Source organism: Caretta caretta, chromosome 11 (assembly GCF_965140235.1).
Source record: "Caretta caretta isolate rCarCar2 chromosome 11, rCarCar1.hap1, whole genome shotgun sequence".
Classification (NCBI taxonomy): Eukaryota; Metazoa; Chordata; order Testudines; family Cheloniidae; genus Caretta; species Caretta caretta.
This window is the reverse complement of record NC_134216.1, coordinates 32,814,045-32,834,972: the sequence shown is the minus strand read 5'-3', so window position 1 is coordinate 32,834,972 and position 20,928 is coordinate 32,814,045. Positions and strand designations below refer to the sequence as shown.

Genomic DNA, 20,928 nt, shown 5'->3' with positions numbered 1-20,928 from the left:
TCCAAATTTAAACTCCTTGGTATTAAGCCTTGTACAACTCTTTGCCTCTGCCTGCATGTCAGCACTTATTTCTGCTCCCCATATCACATCCTCTGCTCTGCCAACTACATTTGTCTTTGTTGTTCCTCTTCTCTGCTTTCCATCTTTCATCTTCATGTCTTTCCACCTGCTTGTGAGTGCTAATATTATTTATATTGAGGTACCACCCAAAGGCCCCAATCCTCGTGGGACCTCGTGCCAGGCTTTGTATAAATAGGTAAGGCACAGTGTCTGCTCTGGAGAGCTTAGAGTCTGATTTGAAGTGAGATACAGCAAGTGAGTGTGACAGACAATAGGAGGGAAAGGTGGGAGGGAAAAGGTAAGATCACATGGGTATGGAGGTTGACTGTTGTACAAGTTGAGATTCTAAATCATTTGAAAAGTTTTGAGAGGGAGAAATCCAGCCAGCCTGGCTACTGCCTAATCTCACCATGACAGAATTCTTGTATGCATCACAGCAGAAGTGGGTCATGAAGGAGGAGAGGGTAGCTGCTTTATGGATAAATTCAGGAAGAAAGTTCCAGATATAATAGGCAGCTGTAAGAAAGCTCAAATACATATGTGGGAGTAGACAAAAGAGCATTCAGGGCTGGCAGCTGCACTTGCCCTTTTGCCCACTTCCAGTGTTCCAGTCATCTCTTTGTTGATCTTTGAAGTCTTGCTTACAAAACACTTCAACTTTGTCTTCCACTGCTGATCTCTGCTCCTGCTCTATCTGCTCCTTCCCTCTTTCCCTCTTTATTTTATTTAAAATAAATAAATGGATTTACCAGGTTCATCCTCAATCTCAATCTATTTATTTTAACAAAGAAAAGCTTGAGGAGTGACTTGGTTAGTCTATAAGTATCTACATGGGGAACAAATACTTAATAATAGGCTCTTCAATCTAGCAGAGAAAGGTGTAACATGATCCAGTGGCCAGGGGCTGCTCTACCAATTTTGCCGCCCCAAGCAGTTGCTGCCGAATTGCTGCTGCTGCAACAGCAGCGGAGCTGCTGCCGAATTGCCACTGCGCCTGGAAGAGCGGCGGAGCTCCTGCCCAAAAACCGCCGCGGTGGGAAGAGCAGTGGAGCTGCCGCCGAATTGTCACCGCGGGACACGGACTGCCACCCCAAGCACCTGCTTGGAAAGCTGGTGCCTGGAGCCGGCTCTGCCAGTAGCTGTAAGTTGAATTTAGACAAATTCAGACTGGAAATAAGGCGTAAATGTTTAACAGTTAAAGTAATTAACCATTGGAACAATTACCAAAATTCTTGGTGGATTCTCCATCACTGCTAATTTTTAAATCTAGATTGGATGATTTTTCTAAAAGATAAACTCTGGTAATTCTTTGGGGGAAGTTTTAGGGTCTGTGTTATGCAGAAGTGAGCCTAGATGATCCCAATGATCTCTTCTGGCCTTAGAATCTATGAATAGATTACAGTTCACATTGACGTTGTTTTAACTCTCATCTCTCCCTTCCCTTCCTCCTCTTATTTTGTCTCCATTTCCTTTACTTTTCTGATATAGGGCCAGATACTGCTACTCTACTCTCACTTTGCTGAGGTCTGTACCTAAGTAGGTCTCTTTGCAGAGTAAGTAACTATGCAACATGAGAAAGAATGGCAGTATCTAATTTCTAGACTGCAATCTTTTCATGGCAGGGATTCTCTCTTTTTTGGAAAAGCCCCATGCAAATTTGTTACTATATAACTATTAATTATTATAAAGAAAGAGAGGATTGTGGGAAAACTGAAGAAATCAGAAAAGAAGAAAATGGCTTGAAGGAAAATGACAGATAAGAAAAAATAGTATTCAGTCAGATTCTCCTAGGGTGTCAGGTGAAGTTGCATTAATGAAAATTCTTCTGGAACAGTAGAAGGAGGAGGCCCCTCTAGCAAGAATAGGAGCCTGCTATGGTGGAGCCAGAAGGCACAACAGATACTATCTGTAAACTTTCTAATGCTTAGAGATGGATTTTCCTGGCACAGTGTTTAGTGCTGACAAGACGTACAAGGAGTTTAATGTGAATATGTTTGTGCATGTAGATATATTGCAATTAGTTTTCTTTTTATTCATAATTTATTCAATTGCTAGTAGTTTCTATGACCCTCATAAACTGTTTAATTTTACCTGCTGAGCTCATGATCTTCAGCAGTGTTTTTAAAACTCAGGTAAACTGATGACCCCTATTGCTCCCCCCGTCATATTCAGAAAAAGCATGTACCAGTTGCAACTGTAGCACTGTAAAAACTAAGCATGGTTTAGTCAAAGTTTGCACAGGAACTTTCTGACTAGGAAAAATACTATGCTTCTGTTTTACATCAGCCTGCCTCCCTACTTGAGGCTTTCCTCCATTCCTTCACTGCTTGTCTTGCTTTCTTTAAAAATGAAGAAATAAAAAACACACATACATTGATAGGTAAGGCATCAGCTCCTATTACTTCCATTGGTATACTATTCAATGGATTAATTCTCCCCATGTGAAGAAATTTCTCCAGAATGCACACTCATCTTAATTAAGTCTGCATCCTTCTTTTGGTGAATTTCTTACCTTTCAAGTAGTTTGACATCCAGCGTTTCTGTGTTGTTCAGAATTTCATAGTCTTCGTGCATCTCAACACATACTTTTGTTTCTGATTAATGTTTAATTGGATTGGAATGCTGTCTAATGGATAGGGTAGGGAACTGGAAGTTGGGACTCTGTTTTATGCCGGACTCTGTCACTGACTCTGTGTGTGTGACTGTGGGTAAGTCACTTAACCTTTCTGAACAGTTAGTTCTCTTTAACCATTGGTAAAGTAAAACTCACAAGGTAGTGAAGTTTAGTTAATATTGGTAACTTGTATTTTGCTTATAGGATGAAATCTATCATATTCAAAAGGTTTTTAAAAAATAAGTTTCATCCTACATAACTTATTCACTAGAATGGTGTAGTTCCATTGAAATAAATGGAATTATTCACAGGAGTAAGTATTGTGGATACAGGTTTAATTATGTCAGAAGTCTTATTCGCATTGTGTTCTTAATGTTTTCCAATTCAGTAACCTTAAAAGATTGTGATTGCTTTACCCTGTTGCACAGTGTCATTCTTATTTCATGTGGTATTTTTACAGGGTTATGCCCTACTGAATTTTTATGTAAAACATATTTCACGTATACTTCTTTTCTAGTAAGAAGTCACCATGCAACCTTTTTTTGTTTAAAAAAATTAATTCAAATGGGCGCTTGTTTTCTGTTGTATTTTAAAATATATAATCGAGTATTGAAAAAGATAGAGGAAACGGGTTTTTTGCCACACTATTCCTGATCCTTCCACTCTTTTGTGTGAAGAACATTCATGATAACCTGGCTTTGCAATTTATCACATGGATAACACCATCACATATGTGAATGACAGTACCACTAATCTTTGCATCAAACAGTAAATCTGGAAGAGGTGCTGGGGAAGCCCTTTCTGCACTGAGGTAGATGTTTGTGCTCTGGAGCTTGGATATACTGTCACTGGCATTTTCTTGGTTATGCTTACCTGCACTGAAGCTCTTGGCACAGCCAGTGTTTATACCCCATTGACTCTTCTAGCTCTTCTTGTGCTACGATTGTGGGATGGGCCTAGAGATGAGTGCTGTTTGGATTTTAGCAGATTAGTGAGGTGCTAAATATATGTCCACAGAGGGAGAATAATACAGTGACTGTGCCCTGCAGGAACTGATATCCCCGCTGGTTTCAGTAGCTGATTAGAACTAAATTACTTTCAGGAATCCTAAGGAGCCAAGATTGATAAGATACGTGTATCAGGCTCCCCTTACAAATAGAATTGCCATGCCATGCCATGCTTCCTATTGTTGATGAGCTGATGGAAAAGGCATGGAGGACACCACACCTCTCATTTTCCCTTTGCTGCAGTAGATGGAGAAAAAGTACGTCTTATCCAAAGACCGTGCCAGTGATGCCTTCCACCAGTACACTCCAATGTGAAAGACTGGTTGTTCAGCTGGTTGTGGTCAGCAGAAGGATCAGCAAAATTCTCAGCATTGTGCCCTGGATCACAGCTGTTGGTACTGTTTTTTGTGTGTGATGTCTCTTTCTGTTGTCTGAGAAATGCAGATGTACTGAAACTGCATGGCTAAAGATCAGGTTTGAAAGGTGGAAGAAGCCTCATACGTTGGCAGAGTTTATTTCTTGAGAGCAGACCCATGAGAAAGAATATGTTGCCCAAGAGTGTGGTGACTTTTTTTGAGTGTCAGATCTGGGGACCATTTAATTAAGTAGGTATAGTGGGTGGAGCTGCTGGCTGATGAATAAATCCCTGAAGGTACAGGTTTCAGACATAGACCTTCCCTTTGGAGGCCTGGAAAATGGTATGGGACATTCAGCAGTAACGTGTTGAACAGCCAGTTGTAAGTGGTTCTGCAGAAGGCAAAGGTGACTACAGACACCCTTCATTCTCTGTGATCACTTCTCTGAAGCCTCCTATTATACAGCAGGAAAATGAAACATTAGTGGCTGAAAGGTGTTAAGACTTGTTGCTGCCCTCCGCTCAGACCCAAACTGCACCTGTACTGTGGGGCATCAGAATAAATGTTTGAATTTATTAAAAAATTTATCGGTACAATTTTCATGTAGGGACAAAAGAACAAACTGTCTTAGTTGGAACACTCTTTGTAATAGATAAAGAGGAGACTGAAAGTTCTTCATGCACCAAAGAGGTCCATCAAGGGGATGCAATTACCATTCTGATACACAGCTAGACTGTGGTGATGGGGGACTTGATCATTAGAAATAGCTAAATATGAAATGGTCATTTGAACGGTTTTGCAACATGTCTTCAGGATGCAAAGGTGCAGGATCTCATGACATATCCAGATAAAATTCTAGTGAGTGCTGAGCCTGTGATTATGCTGTATATTGGTACCAGTGCTGTAGTGGTGTCAGAAAGCGGTTCTGGAAGCTAAATTTAAATTATCAAGAAGAGTCTTAAGCATCTGTGGTCGTTTTTCTGAAATGTTTCCAGGTGCACTCACAGTGTCCGTTAGACCAGTGGTCTCCAAAGTGGGGTGTGCGCACCCCAGGGGGTGCCCCAGAGGATCCCAGCGGGTGTGTGGCAGGAGGAGTGCCGTCGGATGGCACTCAACCTTTTTTTTTCTCCAGCGGCAGCTCTGCACGCCTGCGGCAGGTCTTCCCGTCTTCTTTCTTCAGCAGCATGCCTGCGGCAGGTCTTCCCATCTTCTTTCTTCAGCGGCGCCTGCGGCAGGTCTTCCCGGCTTCTTTCTTCAGCGGCACCATGTGGGTGCGCGATCCAAAAACTTTGGAGACCACTGAGTTAGACAATAGAAACTTCAGGGTCTCAAGGTGTGAATGAGAACATCATGTGAAGAAGAAGCATTTAATTACATTTGTTAAGCACTGTGGGTGAAAGGAGAGCCTAGGCAGAAGGGGTGGGCTCCATGTTAATTGCAGTGGAATCAGACGTCTGTCACAGAAAGCTGTGACAAGGTTTGTGAGAATTATTTAAACTAGGCACTAGGGGGAAATCAACAGGCACTAAGGAAAAACTCAAGTCAGACAACAGTATCTGCTGGGTATTTCATTAAAACAAATGAATCTCTGAATGGCTGACATAAATGCCTGAAAAATAACAAGGTGTCAGATAAAGGAGATAAATATGGGCAAAGGTCAAAAATGAAAAACTGTATACCCCATGTGTAGGTGAATAAGGAAGTGGTGATGTATATCATTTGTGTTGCAGTGGTACCTACATCACCCAGTCAGGGCCACATTGTGCTAGATGCTATATAAACAATTAAAAAAAGACGGTCCCTGCTCCAGAGAGCTCATAATCTAGAATTATGACAAGATAAAACCAATGAAAGAAAGAGATGAAATTGTGCAAGAATGAGTGTTTTAACAGCAAAAACTTTGAAGTAGGTGAACTAGAAGCCCTGGTAATGGAATGGGACTGTGGTGATTGTGATTATTTATATTACCATAATGCCTAGGAGCCCTAGTCAAGGACCTGGACCATTGTGCTAGGTGCTGTACAAACAGAGAAGGTCCCTGCACCAAAGAGTTTATAATCTAAGTAATAAACGATAAGAGATGGATGCACACAGTCCGGGGAGTGTAAGGAAATAATGACATAATATTGGTTCTAGACTAAGACACATTTCTTAAATATGGTAGAATTACGAAAAAATTGAAATACTAGAATTGCCAGCTATAACCTATGCAAAAATGATAAATTAGATTGTAGAAGTGGCAGGGCAGTACTGTCATTAGAAGAGTCAATAGAATCTGAGAGTTTCTTAGTGGAAGAAAGCACAGTATAATCTGTATAGATACAGAACCCAAATCATAAGAATACAAATATGCTAGTAGGTTTATTACCAGTCTCTAGATTAGGGCAAATGATATTGAGTACTTAATGTGGAGACTAGAGGTATTGAGTATTTAATGAGAGGGAGGCGGGAGGCAATTAAATCTAATAAAGCACTAATAATGAGTGACCTACCTTCCATATAAACTGCTCGTGTCTCAAAACAGAACAGTATTTAGAAAAGCAATTAATCAATACGTTTATCTGATCTTCTTGGACGAGGTGGTTCTGGAGTCCACAACAGAAGAGGTGGACATGATTTGTTTCAAAAGGTAACTGCAGTTGGACCACTAAGTGGGACCACAGTATAATTAAGTTCAACCACCACATGGGAAGGGTCATACCAACAATTAGTGCTTACATTTTAGAAAGCGGTATTTTGTTTTTAAAATGAAGCCAATAAAAAGATTAAAATCTTTACTCAGCATGGAGGCTAGCTAAGAAACTATATCACAGTCACAAAAGCATGCCTTTAAACAGTGTCTGCCTCAGAGGTAGTCCTTTCAAATATGACATTGAGGTGTCTGTCAGATGAGGAAGTGCCAAACAGCAGCTAGGAACCAGGACTGCATGATGGTATTCTATAAGAGTTCTGAAGGAATTTAGGAATGAAGTGGCTGAGCTGCTAATAAAAAATATACATTCTCTCATTAAAATTGACTGTTAACAGATGACTTGTGGGTAACAATTTTACCTGTCTTTCATATATTTATAAAAGGTATTAGGGATGATTCTGGGAATTACAGACAGTGTGCCTTGTGTTCCTAGTTGATACATTGTCTGAACCAATAGCTAAATAGAGAGTTGAACATGATATGTTAGAGACATACTAACATACTTTCTGAAAAGGAAAAGTATTATTTTCCTTTCCAATCTACTAGAATTGTGTTGTGTGTTCCATCAGAATATTGGATGTAGGAGAACCAACTGGCGTACATGTAGTTGGACTCTGGTTTTTTTAACAGGATAATCAATAGTTGATGCCCATTGATTGAAATGGAGATTACTCTAGGGAAAAGATTTCTGAAGCTAGTTTTCATACAGCTTGTTTTATGGCTCCAGAAAGACTTATAGAATCTTTTGAAAGTTTTGGGCTGTAGTAACAAATACACAAACTTTAAATACTCAAAACATGATTTAGATTTGTTTGTTTGTACAAGGCCTGATTTGCAGGTCCTCCTATTTGAAGTAAAATGGGAGTTTGCTTGAGTCAAGACTGCAGAATACAGCCTAATATATATATAAGGATAGATATGGCAGTGTTGTTGGTTGTTGTCAGTTGTGGTCATGCAGGTCCCATGGTTTATCTCTGATCCTGCACCACTATCTAAAAGGAATAGAAAAACTTTCACCTGCTAAAATAATTACAGTGATAAATGCTATATCTTTTTACCATCTTTTATATTTCAAATTTTGTATTAGGATTGTTAATGTTTCCAGATAATATCTGTGTTTTATAGGAAGCAAATGGCAATAACAAAGGATACCACATGTAAAACTACACAACAGTTCTTTAAAAAATGTGAAAAGAGTTTTATAAACTTTCTATAAGCATGAGGGTTGGGCTTCACATGATTAGTATCTGTTTTTGATAGTAGAATTTCAAGTGTTGTTTTTTCCCCTCAGGACATTTATTCAGAACAGCTGGGGATCAACCGTGTAACCTGTCCACAGTGTCGAGTGCCTTCCCAATGGTCAGCCACCCAGTCTTTGGTCTACATACAGCCAGCTCAGGGCATTCAGAGTTTGGTGGCTTGGGAACACTTGGTACTCCCACAGCCTTAGCAGCACATCCCCATCTAGCACCTTTTCCAGGTAAACATCTGTTACAAAGAATATTCAACCTTCTGAAGAAGAAACAATGAACTGTCCTAATTCAAATAGACAGTGATTTATTTTACATCAACAAGCAAAGTAGAAGAGGTTCAACTTTCCTGTGTCAAAGACCTCAAGATCTAGGACTGGGCAAGGTCTAGGAGATTCCTGAGTGTAATTTACAATGTGAGGAAAGGAAAACATTGCAGATTGGCTGAGATTCTCACTAATAGCCCCTCAAGAGTGGTTCTCTAAGAATCACTGTAGTGTGTAACTGAAGTAGTACATGTTCTTGCCAATAGTGAGGTTTAACCAGACAGACACTTGTTGGTTTTTTTCCATCTTAACATGTCTTTGTTTCTATTAGGTGGATGTATTTATCACAAACAATAAGATTGGAAGGTATTTATTTAATATGGAGAAAAGTTGGAAGGGTAATGGATCTATTCTCCCTTTTTTGGGGTAACTTTTTCAGTTGTTTTCTGTCTGACACCTGTAATAGTGAAAGTTCTAACCAAGCTCAAGAGATAATGGTTGATTTTACTTGTCCTTTTGTCAGCTCAAGCTGTGATTGATTGATAAGAAACATGAATTTTTTCTTCACTTTGGGGTCAAGGACAGTGGGTAAAATTTCCAAAAGCACTTTAATGACTCAGGGTGCCCATGTCTCATTGAAAGTCAATGGGACTTAGGATCCTAAGTGCCTGTCACTTTTGTAAATGGGACTTGGAACCTGGGTTCTATAGCTAATTTTGAAAATTTTGCCTCAGGTGAATAGGTACCTACAAATTGTCAAGTTGTAGCAACTCAGTAGGGTCCCAAAGTATGGAACTACTATAGACACTGCTGTAGGGTAATGATGATTATTGCTGCTGTCCCTTAGATAACTGTTACTGGTAATAAATTTTTATTCATGGTGGCATCTTGTAAAATCTGTACAATAAGCTCTAATAAGCCTTATCCTAAAGCAAATTGCAGAATTCTGCGGGAGATGGTTGTGCATCAGTAGCATCTGACTTCAAGCTTAGGGTGTCAGATATTCTGCTAGTATTTTCCCACATCCTAATTCTGCTAGTATTTAGAACTCTCTAAATCCCCTCTCTGAGGAAACAAAACCTCATGTCTTAATACACATTGAGCATCCTAGAGAAGTGTGAGTGTCAAAATTTGTCTCCTGATAAAGCGAAGTGTTTTCCTAACTCAGTCTTCTGTAGATTGCAACAGCATATTTTTTCATGAGAAAGGAATTCTCTTTTCTAGGGATTAACACTGTGTAAAGACTGTATTTAAAAAAAAAAAAAAAGAATGTGGAAGAATTGAATTCTACCTGCAGAATTCCACTTGGCTTACTCATTCTCTCTTGATAAAAACTCTGAACAAACCTTATAGCTAGTTCTCTTGTAATCTTTTACTTTGTTTGCCAAAATGACCTAGTTATTTTTTAGAAATCATATCAATGAAACAGAAGTAGAACGTTGTCACTAGATAAAGGTCCACACCTAGGCAGAGGCAAGGCATTTAGAGAAATGCATGTTGAGGTGAAGTCTAGAAGGTTAAAATTATATTCAGAGCAGGAGACATTGATCCTGGGACAATATTGTCATTCAGTGATTTGTCTCTGTTATGGCTGAATGATTCATGCAGCTGTAACCATTTTATCTACTGGATGTTGGTGCAATAGAATGACAGTTACTTACTCGAAGCCTTATTCGGAGAGATGTTTAACATCCACATTTACCATAGATGTCAATCCTTTGTGTCTGAAGTAAAATAAACAATTTTCTTAATGAGAGTTGCATTTCCTCAGCATCTCTTAGGATCAGGCCCACAATCATTACTTATCTGCTTTTCAGTGATGGTCTTGGAAAAGAGACCTCTTGGGTGCTTCAGTTAACCTGGAAGCATCTTATCTATAAAGGTACAATTTTTTTATGACTAAGATTTGCATAGAGAGAGAATTTTTAGTTTTATGTTTTCTCAGACAATTTTGCTTTGCTGTCCTGCTAAAAGACTGTCTTGAGTTCATACATCCCATTTGTTATAATATCAGACAATATAGAAACTTTACATAACTATACATAGCTATATAACTGTACATAGCCATTCTGTGTCATTTGAATCTTTGAAGGTGGCCCTTCGCACCAGGGACAAACAATTTTCTTGGTTGGTATTTGTGCGATTCTATCCTTTGTGTTTCCCTATCGCTGTTCTCTTTGTGTTCCCTTCTTAGCACATGGTAGTGCATTCTCTTTCTCAGGTGGTCTCCACATCTTGATACATCTCAAATATTCTTACCTTTTCCTGAGCAGTAATCACCACATTTTATTATGAATTCATTGCTCTTTGTTTTGTTTACATACTCCATACTGAGTGACACCATGGCAGGTTAAAAGCTCAGACTGTCTGTCACTGGCATTGTTCACAATCCAGTTTTCATAACCATTAATAGTGTCAGCCAGTGAATGTAAAACGTGACACTTACGTAATCTAACCTTCCGTTCCAAATGCTCTTCTTGAATAGTAATTGTAAATGACTGTTTAAAATAAAAGGCTAAATTCTACTCTCCCTTACACTGGTGTAAATCAGGTGTAACTTTATTACCTTCACTAGAGAAATTGACATCCGTGTAAATAACAGCAGAATTTGCCTCCTGTTGGTACAATTTCCATCTTCAAACTGTATTGAAGTTGGTATCATCTCTTTAAAAATGAAAGCATTCCTGTGGAGTGGAGCAATGGATTCTTCAAAAGCAGCAAAGAGTCCTGTGGCACCTTATAGACTAACAGATGTATTGGAGCATAAGCTTTCATGGGTCAATACCCACTTAGTCGGATGCATGTAGTGGAAATTTCCAGAGGCAGGTATAAATACGCAAGCAAGAATCAGGCTAGGGATAATGAGGTTAATTCAATCAGGGAGGATGAGGCCCTCTTCTAGCAGTTGAAGTGTGAACTCCAAGGGAGGAGAAACTGCTTTTGTAGTTGGCTAGCCATTCACAGTCTTTGTTTAATCCTGGATTCTTCAGGTTCTCAACTTGATCACACAGAACTTACTCAAAGCTGATGCATATGCCTGCTGCTTTTTTAAAGTGTATCTATATATATATATTTTAAAGCATAATTGCACACAGAAACCCTTAAAGGAGCAATTTCCAAGAGGAGGACACTAATTCAGAAAATGACATGAATCAGATATAAAAGGCCTATTTGTCATCTAGTCTATCCTGTTACCTGTGCAGATTGTTCCCTACTGTGTATTTCTACTGCTCTGTCAGTCTATACTTTTAATCATATTGGTAATAGGGATTCCATTATTTCCCTTGGAAGCTTACTCTATAATCTTATGCTCCATTGGCCTGATCAGCAACGCTGAGAGAGGTTATTTGGGGGGTTTTTGGTGAGTAAAATAGCATAATATATTATAACAATTTCTTTCCTTAATGTTGATCAACCCAATCAAAAGAGCTGCTACCACCACTTAAAAAACAAAAACAAACAAACAAAAAAACAGTGTGGCAAGCCATGAAGGAAACTGTAAGTTCCCTGTCTCTTTCAGAAGCTACAGTATTTTATGTAGCAGTACAGACTTGCTTAACTGCTTTGTTTTATTAAGTCCAAACTTTTGTACCTATGTTATATTTGCATTTACAGATCTTATTTCTGTCACTCCTTTGTTACAAGTAGTATAAAATCATGACTTCCCCCCACTTTTATTTAAGTGAAGCTTCTAAAAGGTCTTCCCTTGCCTAAACATGAACCAGTTGTTTTACCAGTTTTGGGGGTTGGTTTTTTATTTTATTTTATTTTATTTTTATTTTTCTAAGCAAAGGAGCTTGTTCTTTTAACAGTTTTATTCCTTTAGAAGTGATGTAAAAGTTTTTTTCTGGATTATGCTGTGTGTTTTGGTTTGTTGCTGAATAAATGTGTTAATTCTAACAAGTGTTTTTAAGTTGGCTCCACTGTAGTAACTTCAACAGCTATTACAAAGTATGGCCCTGATACTGCAAAACCATTCTCTTGGGCTGATCTGTATGCCATCATGGATCCCCTGCAAGTTCAGGCATCAACATTGTTGGGCAGTGAACGGTCCACAGGTTGTCTACCTCACTACTAATCTCTGCATCAGAGATGGCTGTGTGTCTGAGGTGCCATATGTATAGTCTATTTGCAGTAATGTTGTAGCCGTGTTCGTCCCAGGATATTAGAGAGCGGGTAATGTCTCTTATTGGACTAGCTTGAGCGTTGTGTAAGGTCAAAAGCTCCTCTCTTTCACCAACGGAAGTTGGTCCAATGAAAAGATATTATTACCTCACCCACCATGTCTCTGTTTTATGTACAATATTTAATATATAGTATTTTGGGCACTTTCCAGGTGAAAGATGCCATAAAAATTCGAAGATGCTGCTCTGTTAGTAACCAAAATAATTGAATTTTAAAGGGACCATGTCAAATGGTTGTATATTTGATCTGCCTGAAAAAAGGAGATTTCATGAATTAATCAAGACTAAAACTGATTTCCTGTTTTGTTAGAAACACAACAAACCATGTTACATTATCAGTTTATTTCAACGTGATATATCAGTTTATTCCAAAGTGAGATTCTCATCCCCTACTCAGACCTCTTTATGTTGTGTAGAAGTCCAGGAGTGGCATAAAGGAGCCCTGACAGCCCTTTCTGGTTGTGGGAGGATTTCCCCCCCACCCCCTTGTGCATGCTCTGTAAAAAAACAACAAAAAGATTGCCTTTTAAGGACCTTTTTTTCCCCCCAAGTGTTGGTGTAGGGGGCAAACTGAGGCAGGGCTGGGGGCTCAATGGTCATGTATGGGGCCGAGCTGTTCCTGGCATCAGGTTCCTGGCATCATTGTTTACCACAGGGAAGCCTCAGGCTGTCTCAACTTGGAGAGGTCCCCAGGGGTGTTCAAGTTACGATATAGAACCAAGAGTAGATCAAAATTGGGAGGATTCAAACCTTACATAAAGGCACCATAGCATCTTGTCTCCCTGGCTTGGGAGTTCTGGGCTGTACCTCTTAAGAGGCACAGCAGTGACTCACTTTCACTCTTCACGGGGTGGACAATAAGCATGCAAAAGTGACTGTGTTTCCTGATGGTGTTTTCGACCAATGTAATTTTGGTGTGGTCACCTCAGTATTGCAACTTATTTGTTTTTTTTTTCACATGCTTGTTTTCAAAATGGGAATGAATAAAAATTAAGGGTGTAATTTTCAAAAGCTCTTAAATGACTTCAGAATGTAAATTCCAGAGAAAGTCAGTGACACTTGTCCTTCTAAGTCACTTAGGCACTTTTGATAAATCCTGTCCCCACTTTAAAATAGGCAGAATTTATTTTGTGGATCTGCTGTAAATTGCATACAGAAGCTTCATTAGATGAAGATTAAAAAAATAAATTGAGTGGGATAACTAATGTTTGGGTTTTTTCCTTTTTCTTCTTCTTTGAGGTTCAGAATGGTGGCGAACAGATGTGCACACTCGTACAGGGGCTGCTTTTTTTCCACCTCTTCTGGGAATTCCACCACTATTTGCTCCTCCTGCCCAGAATCATGATTCCAGTTCATTCCATTCAAGAAATACAGGGAAAAATAGTCGAGGTGGTTTAGAAAAAGGTAACAGCTGAAGTTGTAACGTGAATAAAACAAGCCTGAGCCCTATACCATCTGTTTCTGGTAGTGTGCATGAGTTTTACTTTGAATTCATCATCATCATCCTTGCCATATCTAAACAATTTAGTATGAGTTTATTTTGGCAGTGGGGCATCAGGTATCTAAGTATGGGCTTTCAGTCACTGAATACCACTTCTAGGACATATATTTTTGATTTCTTGTTTTTCTATGATTATATCTAGATCACTGCATACCGAGCATGCATAGCAGATTTGTTTTTAAAGGAGTAGGTTGATATATAAGTCTATATTTGGTCACCTGTAGCGAATATTGTTCCATTACGTCGTCAAAGTTGGGGGCTGGCTGTGGGGGACTGTACCCACCTCCAGGGCAGCAGCATGCAGGGAAAGGCGGGGAACAGCCATGGGATATCATAATTTTACAGATGTTCTTGTTTTTCACGTCGCTTCCCCAGGAGATTTGGCTGGTGGTAGTGATAGAGGACCCCTCCCCCTGCACACACCTGCACCCTGTGTGTCATTAAGCCCAGGCATTTGGGTCAGGTGCCGAGTTCAGGACTTGTGCCTTAGTTGTGCAAGCCTCTAAATGCTGGCTCTTTAAAACAGATGGAGGTGCAGCAGCGAACATGGCCTTCAGATTTCTTACTGCAATCTTTCCAAATTCTCACCAATAAAACCTTTATCCAGTGCAATCACATATCCTCTCTCTATATAGTATAAATTATAATTTATATTGTTTAACTGAGATCTTGATGGATGGGCAGTAATCAGGAAGTTTTTAGCATCCTCTTCCATGCTCCCAAGTCCACGTGCTCAAGATTCCAGAACCCCAGAATGGGAAATTATGTGTGTGTCAAGGATTACCTCTTGAAAAACTTAGTTTTTGAAACTAATATGCAAAACTAAAACTTGTCTGATTTCAAATGAAATTCTTTCAAGTTTCTCACTTTTTCTTCATTGATATCTCTCCACTCCCCAACAGGCCTTGTACAATAACAAGCTGTGGATGCAGCTTCCTACACACACTTCTCTCTCTATCTTTAAGATATGAAGGGATTCCTCCTAGCAGAGGCTTAGCACAGTGTATGTTTTTAAGCTCTTTATTTTGAACAGAGTAAATTATATCTTTACTGACTAATGTCTAAGTGTATTGTTGAAAACAGACAATTCTTGATTTCTGACAGTAAACTACAAATTATTCAAGCCTGTCTTTTATGTCTCCTTATTGGTATTGTCATGTTTTCCTCAAAAACAACAACAAACAACAACCCCCTCTTCCAAATTACTCCTTTTCTTGGGGTAGCAGTGTTTTATAGGACAGTATATTTTAGAATTTAAATATGTCTTTGAATATTTAAATATGTCTTTATCTGTACCTCTTGCTACAGGTACCCCTAATATAGGCTAATATGACCATAACTCACCACAGAAGTGACTTCTTTATGTCTACGATTCTGTAAACCACAGTTTTTAATTTTTTTTTCTAAGGTGTGAATGGATCAGTAAATGGGAACAGTACAACATCAGTATCTGGGGTCAACACATCCATATTGCTTACTACCACTGCAAGTTCTGCAGGACAAGCAAAGGCTATAACCTCAGGAGGGGGAGGTCGCAAATGTAACCAGGAACAAAACAAAAACAAGCTTTTGGATACCAGAGCTGACAAAATCAAAGATAAGGTAAATAACTTAAAAAAGCTGATGATTCATGGCTAAAGATGTAAGATTATAGTATTGGCCTTTAAAACTCCATGGTCTGCAATGAAGATTATATTATAAAGTGTTTTATTCCCCTTTGCCAATGTTTTGGGATTTCCTTTTTCACTAATGCAGGATCTCTCACCTGGCACCAGTTGATTAATGCTGGTTTTTAGTTAATGGGCATAGAGCTTTATGTGTACGTTCTGCTAACCTGAGTAGATCAGTCATACTTGGTCATGCATGGGAAGATAACATTGAATTTCATAGCAAAAAGAATGTTCCGGCACTTCGAGAAGAGATTCATATATCTTCCCATGCGGGAGTTCCTATCTATGAGGGAATGGAAGTACTGTTAGTGGCCTCGATTCAGCAAAGTACTTAAGCATATGCCTAACTTTAAGCACAAGTAGTTGCACTGAAGTAGGCTTACTCACATGCTTAGTTAGACACGTGTTTAAGTACTTCGCTTCACTGAGTCCCAAGTTACTTATGTCCAAGCAATAGAAAACTGGAGGCTAGAACTCGGTCTCCTTGTGGTTGGAAAGGATGGCACTTGGACAGCGGCTGCCAATAACTAGATTAAATGTCAAAGGACAGAAGTGCATTAATTCTGATACTTTTTGTGAGTCACTTGATACCATAACCTTCTTGCCTCTTCCCGTTACAATGGTCTATACCAAGGGTGGACAAACTAGGGTCTGTGGGCTGGATCCGACCCCTCAGGGCTTTGGATCTGGCCCGCGGGATTACCACTCCTGTGGTGCCGCGGGCCCCGCATTGCTCCAGGAAACGGCTGGCACCATGTCCCTGCAGCCGCTGCGGGAGGGGCAGCAGAGGGCTCTGCACACTGCTCTTGTGTTGTGCTCAGCCCTCTGCCTCCCCTCCCCCAGAGGCCGAAGGGACGTGTTGCTGGCCAGGAGCATGGGGCGCCGCTGCCACCCTGGAGCCGCTCCAGGTAAGCGGTGCCAGGCCGGAGCCCGCACCTCAAACTCCTTCTGCGCCCTGGACCCAACTTCCTGCCCTGAGCCCCTGCCTCCACCTCAACCCCCTCCTGCACCCCAACCCCCTGTCCTGAGCCCCCTGTCGCACCCCTCCTGCGCAGCCCCCTGCCACACCTCGCAACCCTCCTGCACCCCAACCCCCTGTCCTGAGCCCCTGTTGCACTGTGCACCCCCTCCTGTACCCCAGCCCCCTGCCCTGAGCCCCCTCCTGCACCCCAGCCTCCTGCCCTGAGCCGTCTGCCGCACCTTGCAGCCCTCCTGCACCCCAGCCCCCTTCCCTGAGCCCCCTCGTAAACCCTGCACCCCTGCTCTGCCCCAACCCCTTGCCCTGAGCCCCTCCCTGCACCCCGCACTCCCTCCCACACCCCAACCCCCTGTCCCAGCCCTGTATTCATGGCCCTGCATGCAGTTTCCCCACCCAGATGTGGCCCTCGGGCCAAAAAGTTTGCCCACCCCGGTCTATATGCTCCAAATGCTCTAAGTGAAATGAATTAAATGTGAACTTTAGTCAGAATTTTTGAAGTAGATTTGATGTTTATATCCAGCAATCTACCTTAAAATACTCACACTTAGTCCTGAAAATCTTAATTAGAGTTTTCTCGATATGGGCTTTTATTAGATCGTTGCTGTTCCACACTACATTTTCAAACACTATATTTTTTAATTTTATTTTTTTGTGTGGCTTGGGACATGCAAAACATTTAAAAATCTAAGATTTTTAGGTGTTTTAAGATGCAGGCTTGGATAACTTCCTTACTCTCTTTTACCTTGATGCCAAGCTTATCTGGGGAGTCTTTTCACAAAATCCATCCCACCAAAAGTATAAAACACATTTTACCTCAGAATACTGTTTAAACATGCACCCTCTAACAACCTTCAAATGCATTGGAATGTTCTGCTATACATGTTGGAATCTTATTATGCTTTGTAGATACTCCAGACTTGTAGATTAAATTTAGAAATGGAGCAGTTGAAGAATAATTTTGTATCAGTTCATAAGATTTGCATGCAAATGTGGCCACGTTTCTGCCTCATACACAAGTAAGGAATTTCCCAGGACACAGTATCTTTAATAATACCTCTCTTTATGTATCCCAGGTGTTTGCTTGCTTTTTACTGCCATTAAGCATAGTGCCAAAGGTATTGGAATTTTATCTGTCATTACCTCCAAATTTCTCTTCTTGCAGAGTAGTTTGTGGCATAACCATGAAACAGTAGAAATCATTCACATTTCATCTTTTGGACCTAAGCCTCAGTCTCCAAACTGAGCTGGATAAGCCAATTACCGGCCTTTGATTTTAGTCTGTAGAAATCATTCTGATTTTCACAGTCCCTCCTCCCCTCTTCTTTGTGTTGTCTGTTTCCTTTAACTACCAGGTCTGAATCATCGGTAGATTTTGTCGTGTGACTGCTCTTAGGTGCCACCTTCCACCTCTATTGTTTCAATTCACCAAGTATCACTTGGCTTTAAAACCAAGACAGTTCTTTATCTATTCCGATAGTTTGCCATGTATACTACTTACACAATTTGACTGTTTTCACTATTGCATCCAAAGCTGGGTAAATTACAGAATGTCCAGAGCTTTTGTCTGTCAAAATGTTTCTGTTGTCATTTCCCTCATAATGTAACCCTAGATTTGTTGGTTCTCATATCTTTTTGTAAATGATACTGACTTTCTTTAAATCAGAACTTTCTAATTCTGTCCCAGTTAGTGTTCTTCATCCTGAACCCTTCTCCACAGATCCAGGCTTGGATCAGAAGCACCATGGACCTGATAGCCCTTCATCAATAGAAGATTTCAATTGGGTTTCAACCCACTGGTGTCAAGACATACAGAAAGCTATAAACAAGAACTCAGCAATCCCCTCTTCTGTTACATTTTTTCCCTCCCCTGTTTCTGTACCTGGAGCAATTGTTACATTTGTCAGGTTTCAGAGTAACAGCCGTGTTAGTCTGTATTCCCAAAAAGAAAAGGAGTACTTTTGTGTCACTTACCGGTTTGTGTTTGTCATTTTAAATAGAAACTCAAAGGTTGAGGAGTTGAACTGAAGTTAAAAATGTGGGAAGGGATTAGGGTGGGATTTTGAGTGATCTGTTGGGCACATGGAAGATTGCTGGAGGAAAACAAATGGGCAAAAGTAAAGACTGCACTGAAAGGTCTGATGCTAAAGAGTACTTCACTATTTTTGATGTCTGTGCCTTGTCTGAAGGTAAAAGGAGTGTGAAGATGGTCATTTTTTCCTAGTTCAGTAGTAAAGTGGAATCAAGAAGTAGTCCTGAGATACTTTGAGAGGCATAGGCTGATATTTTCAAAGATGTCCATGGAATTTGGACACTTAAATACTTGCCAGTTGCCTTAGATAACTAAATAACTATGCCTCTATATTTGTAAAAAAAACAAGGAGTATTTGTGTTACCTTGGAGACTAACAAATTTATTTGGACATAAGCTTTTGTGGGCTAAAACCCACTTCATCAGATGCATGCAGTGGAAAATACAGTAGGAAGATATATATACACAGAGAACATGAAAAAATGGGTGTTGCCGTACCAACTGTAACGAGACGAATCAATTAAGGTGACTTGTTATCAGCAGGAGAAAATAAACTTTTGTAGTGATAATCAGGATGGCCCATTTCAAACTGTTGACAAGAAGGTGTGAGTAACAGTAGTGGGAAAATTAGCATGGAGAAATAGTTTTCACTTTGTGTAATGAGCCATCCACTCCCAGTCTTTATTCAGGCATAATTTAATGGTGTCCAGTTTGCAAATTAATTCCAATTCTGCAGTTTCTCATTGGAGTCTGTTTTTGAAGTTTTTTTTGTTGGAGAATTGCGACTTTTAGGTCTGAAATTGAGTGACCAGGGAGGTTGAAGCGTTCTCCGACTGGTTTTTGAATGTTATAATTCTTGACGTCTGATTTGTGTCCATTTATTCTTTTACGTAGAGACTGTCCAGTTTGACCAATGTATATGATAATGTACATGACAGAGGGGCATTGCTGGCACATGATGGCATATGTCACATTGGCAGATGTGCAGGTGAATGAACCTCTGATAGTGTGGCTGATGTGATTAGGCCCTATGAGGGTGTCCCCTGAATAGATATATGGGCACAGTTGGCAATGGGCTTTGTTGCAAGGATAGGTTCCTGGGTTAGTAGTTCTGTTGTGTGGTGTGTGGTTGCTGGTGAGTATTTGCTTCAGGTTGGGGGGCTGTCTGTAGGCAAGGACTGGCCTGTCTCCCAAGATTTGTGAGAGTGATGGGTCGTCCTTCAGGATAGGTTGTAGATCCTTGATGATGCGTTGGAGAGGTTTTACTTGGAGGCTGAAGGTGACGGCCAGTGGCGTTCTGTTATTTTGTTTGTTGGGCCTGTCCTTTAGTAGGTGACTTCTGGGTCCTCTTCTGGCTCTGTTAATCTGTTTCTTCACTTCAGCAGGTGGGTATTGTAGTTGTAAGAATGCTTGATAGAGATCTTGTAGGTGTTTGTCTCTGTCTGAGAGGTTGGAGCAAATGTGGTTGTATCTTAGAGCTTGGTTGTAGACAGTGAATCGTGTGGTGTGGTCTGGATGAAAGCTGGAGGCATGTAGGTAAGTATAGCAGTCAGTAGGTTTCCGGTATAGGGTGGTGTTTATGTGACCATCACTTATTAGCACCATAGTGTCCAGGAAGTGGATCTCTTGTGTGGACTGGTCCAGGCTGAGGTTGATGGTGGGATGGAAATTGTTGAACTCATGGTAGAATTCCTCAAGGGCTTCTTTTCCATGGGTCCAGATGATGATGATGTCATCAATGTAGCACAAGTAGAGTAGGGGCATTAGGGGACGAGAGCTGAGGAAGCGTTGTTCTAAGTCAGCCATAAAAATGTTGGCATACTGTGGGGCCATGCGGGTACCCATAGCAGTACTGCTGATTTGAAGGTATACATTGTCCCCAAATTTGAAATAGTTATGGGTGAGGACAAAGTCACAAAGTTCAGTCACCAGGTTTGCCGTGACATTATCGGGGATACTGTTCCTGATGGGTATCACAGTAGAGGTAAATATCATCATTGTGTGGTAAACACCCATTTTAAATACTGTCCTATATATCTGATCTCAGGAAGTTCTGCTCATTTTACTGCTTGCAAATCATGGTGTTCTGTTTCATTTTAAGACCTTAACCTTCATGAAGACACATCCTACTTCTGTGCCTAGTATTTGAAAGGAAGATAAAGACATTTAAATATGATATAAAGAGGATCAATCACTAAACATCTAGGACCAGATTCTGACCTTGAATAAACAGAAGCAGCTCCACTGAAACCAGTTGCACAGGATATAAGTACCTGTTTTATAGTGTTTTAAATATCATGAGTCACAGTATTGCATATAGG

At 40.3% G+C, this 20,928-nt stretch overlaps 1 protein-coding gene across 27 annotated transcripts in view; it reads left to right on the top strand.

Annotated features, from left to right (window-relative positions):
• BAZ2B (bromodomain adjacent to zinc finger domain 2B) overlaps positions 1 to 20,928 on the top strand; it is a 277,230-nt gene that overhangs the window by 141,970 nt on the left and 114,332 nt on the right. For 19 of the 27 annotated variants that reach the window (XM_048869525.2, XM_048869524.2, XM_048869518.2 and 16 more), the window contains 3 exons: positions 8,021 to 8,209; positions 13,669 to 13,833; positions 15,339 to 15,532. In XM_048869525.2, coding sequence (XP_048725482.2) covers positions 8,021 to 8,209; positions 13,669 to 13,833; positions 15,339 to 15,532 — 548 coding nt within the window. The remainder of the gene's footprint in view (positions 1 to 8,020; positions 8,210 to 13,668; positions 13,834 to 15,338; positions 15,533 to 20,928) is intronic. The other 8 variants (XM_048869532.2, XM_048869516.2, XM_048869521.2 and 5 more) reach the window with 4 other exon arrangements.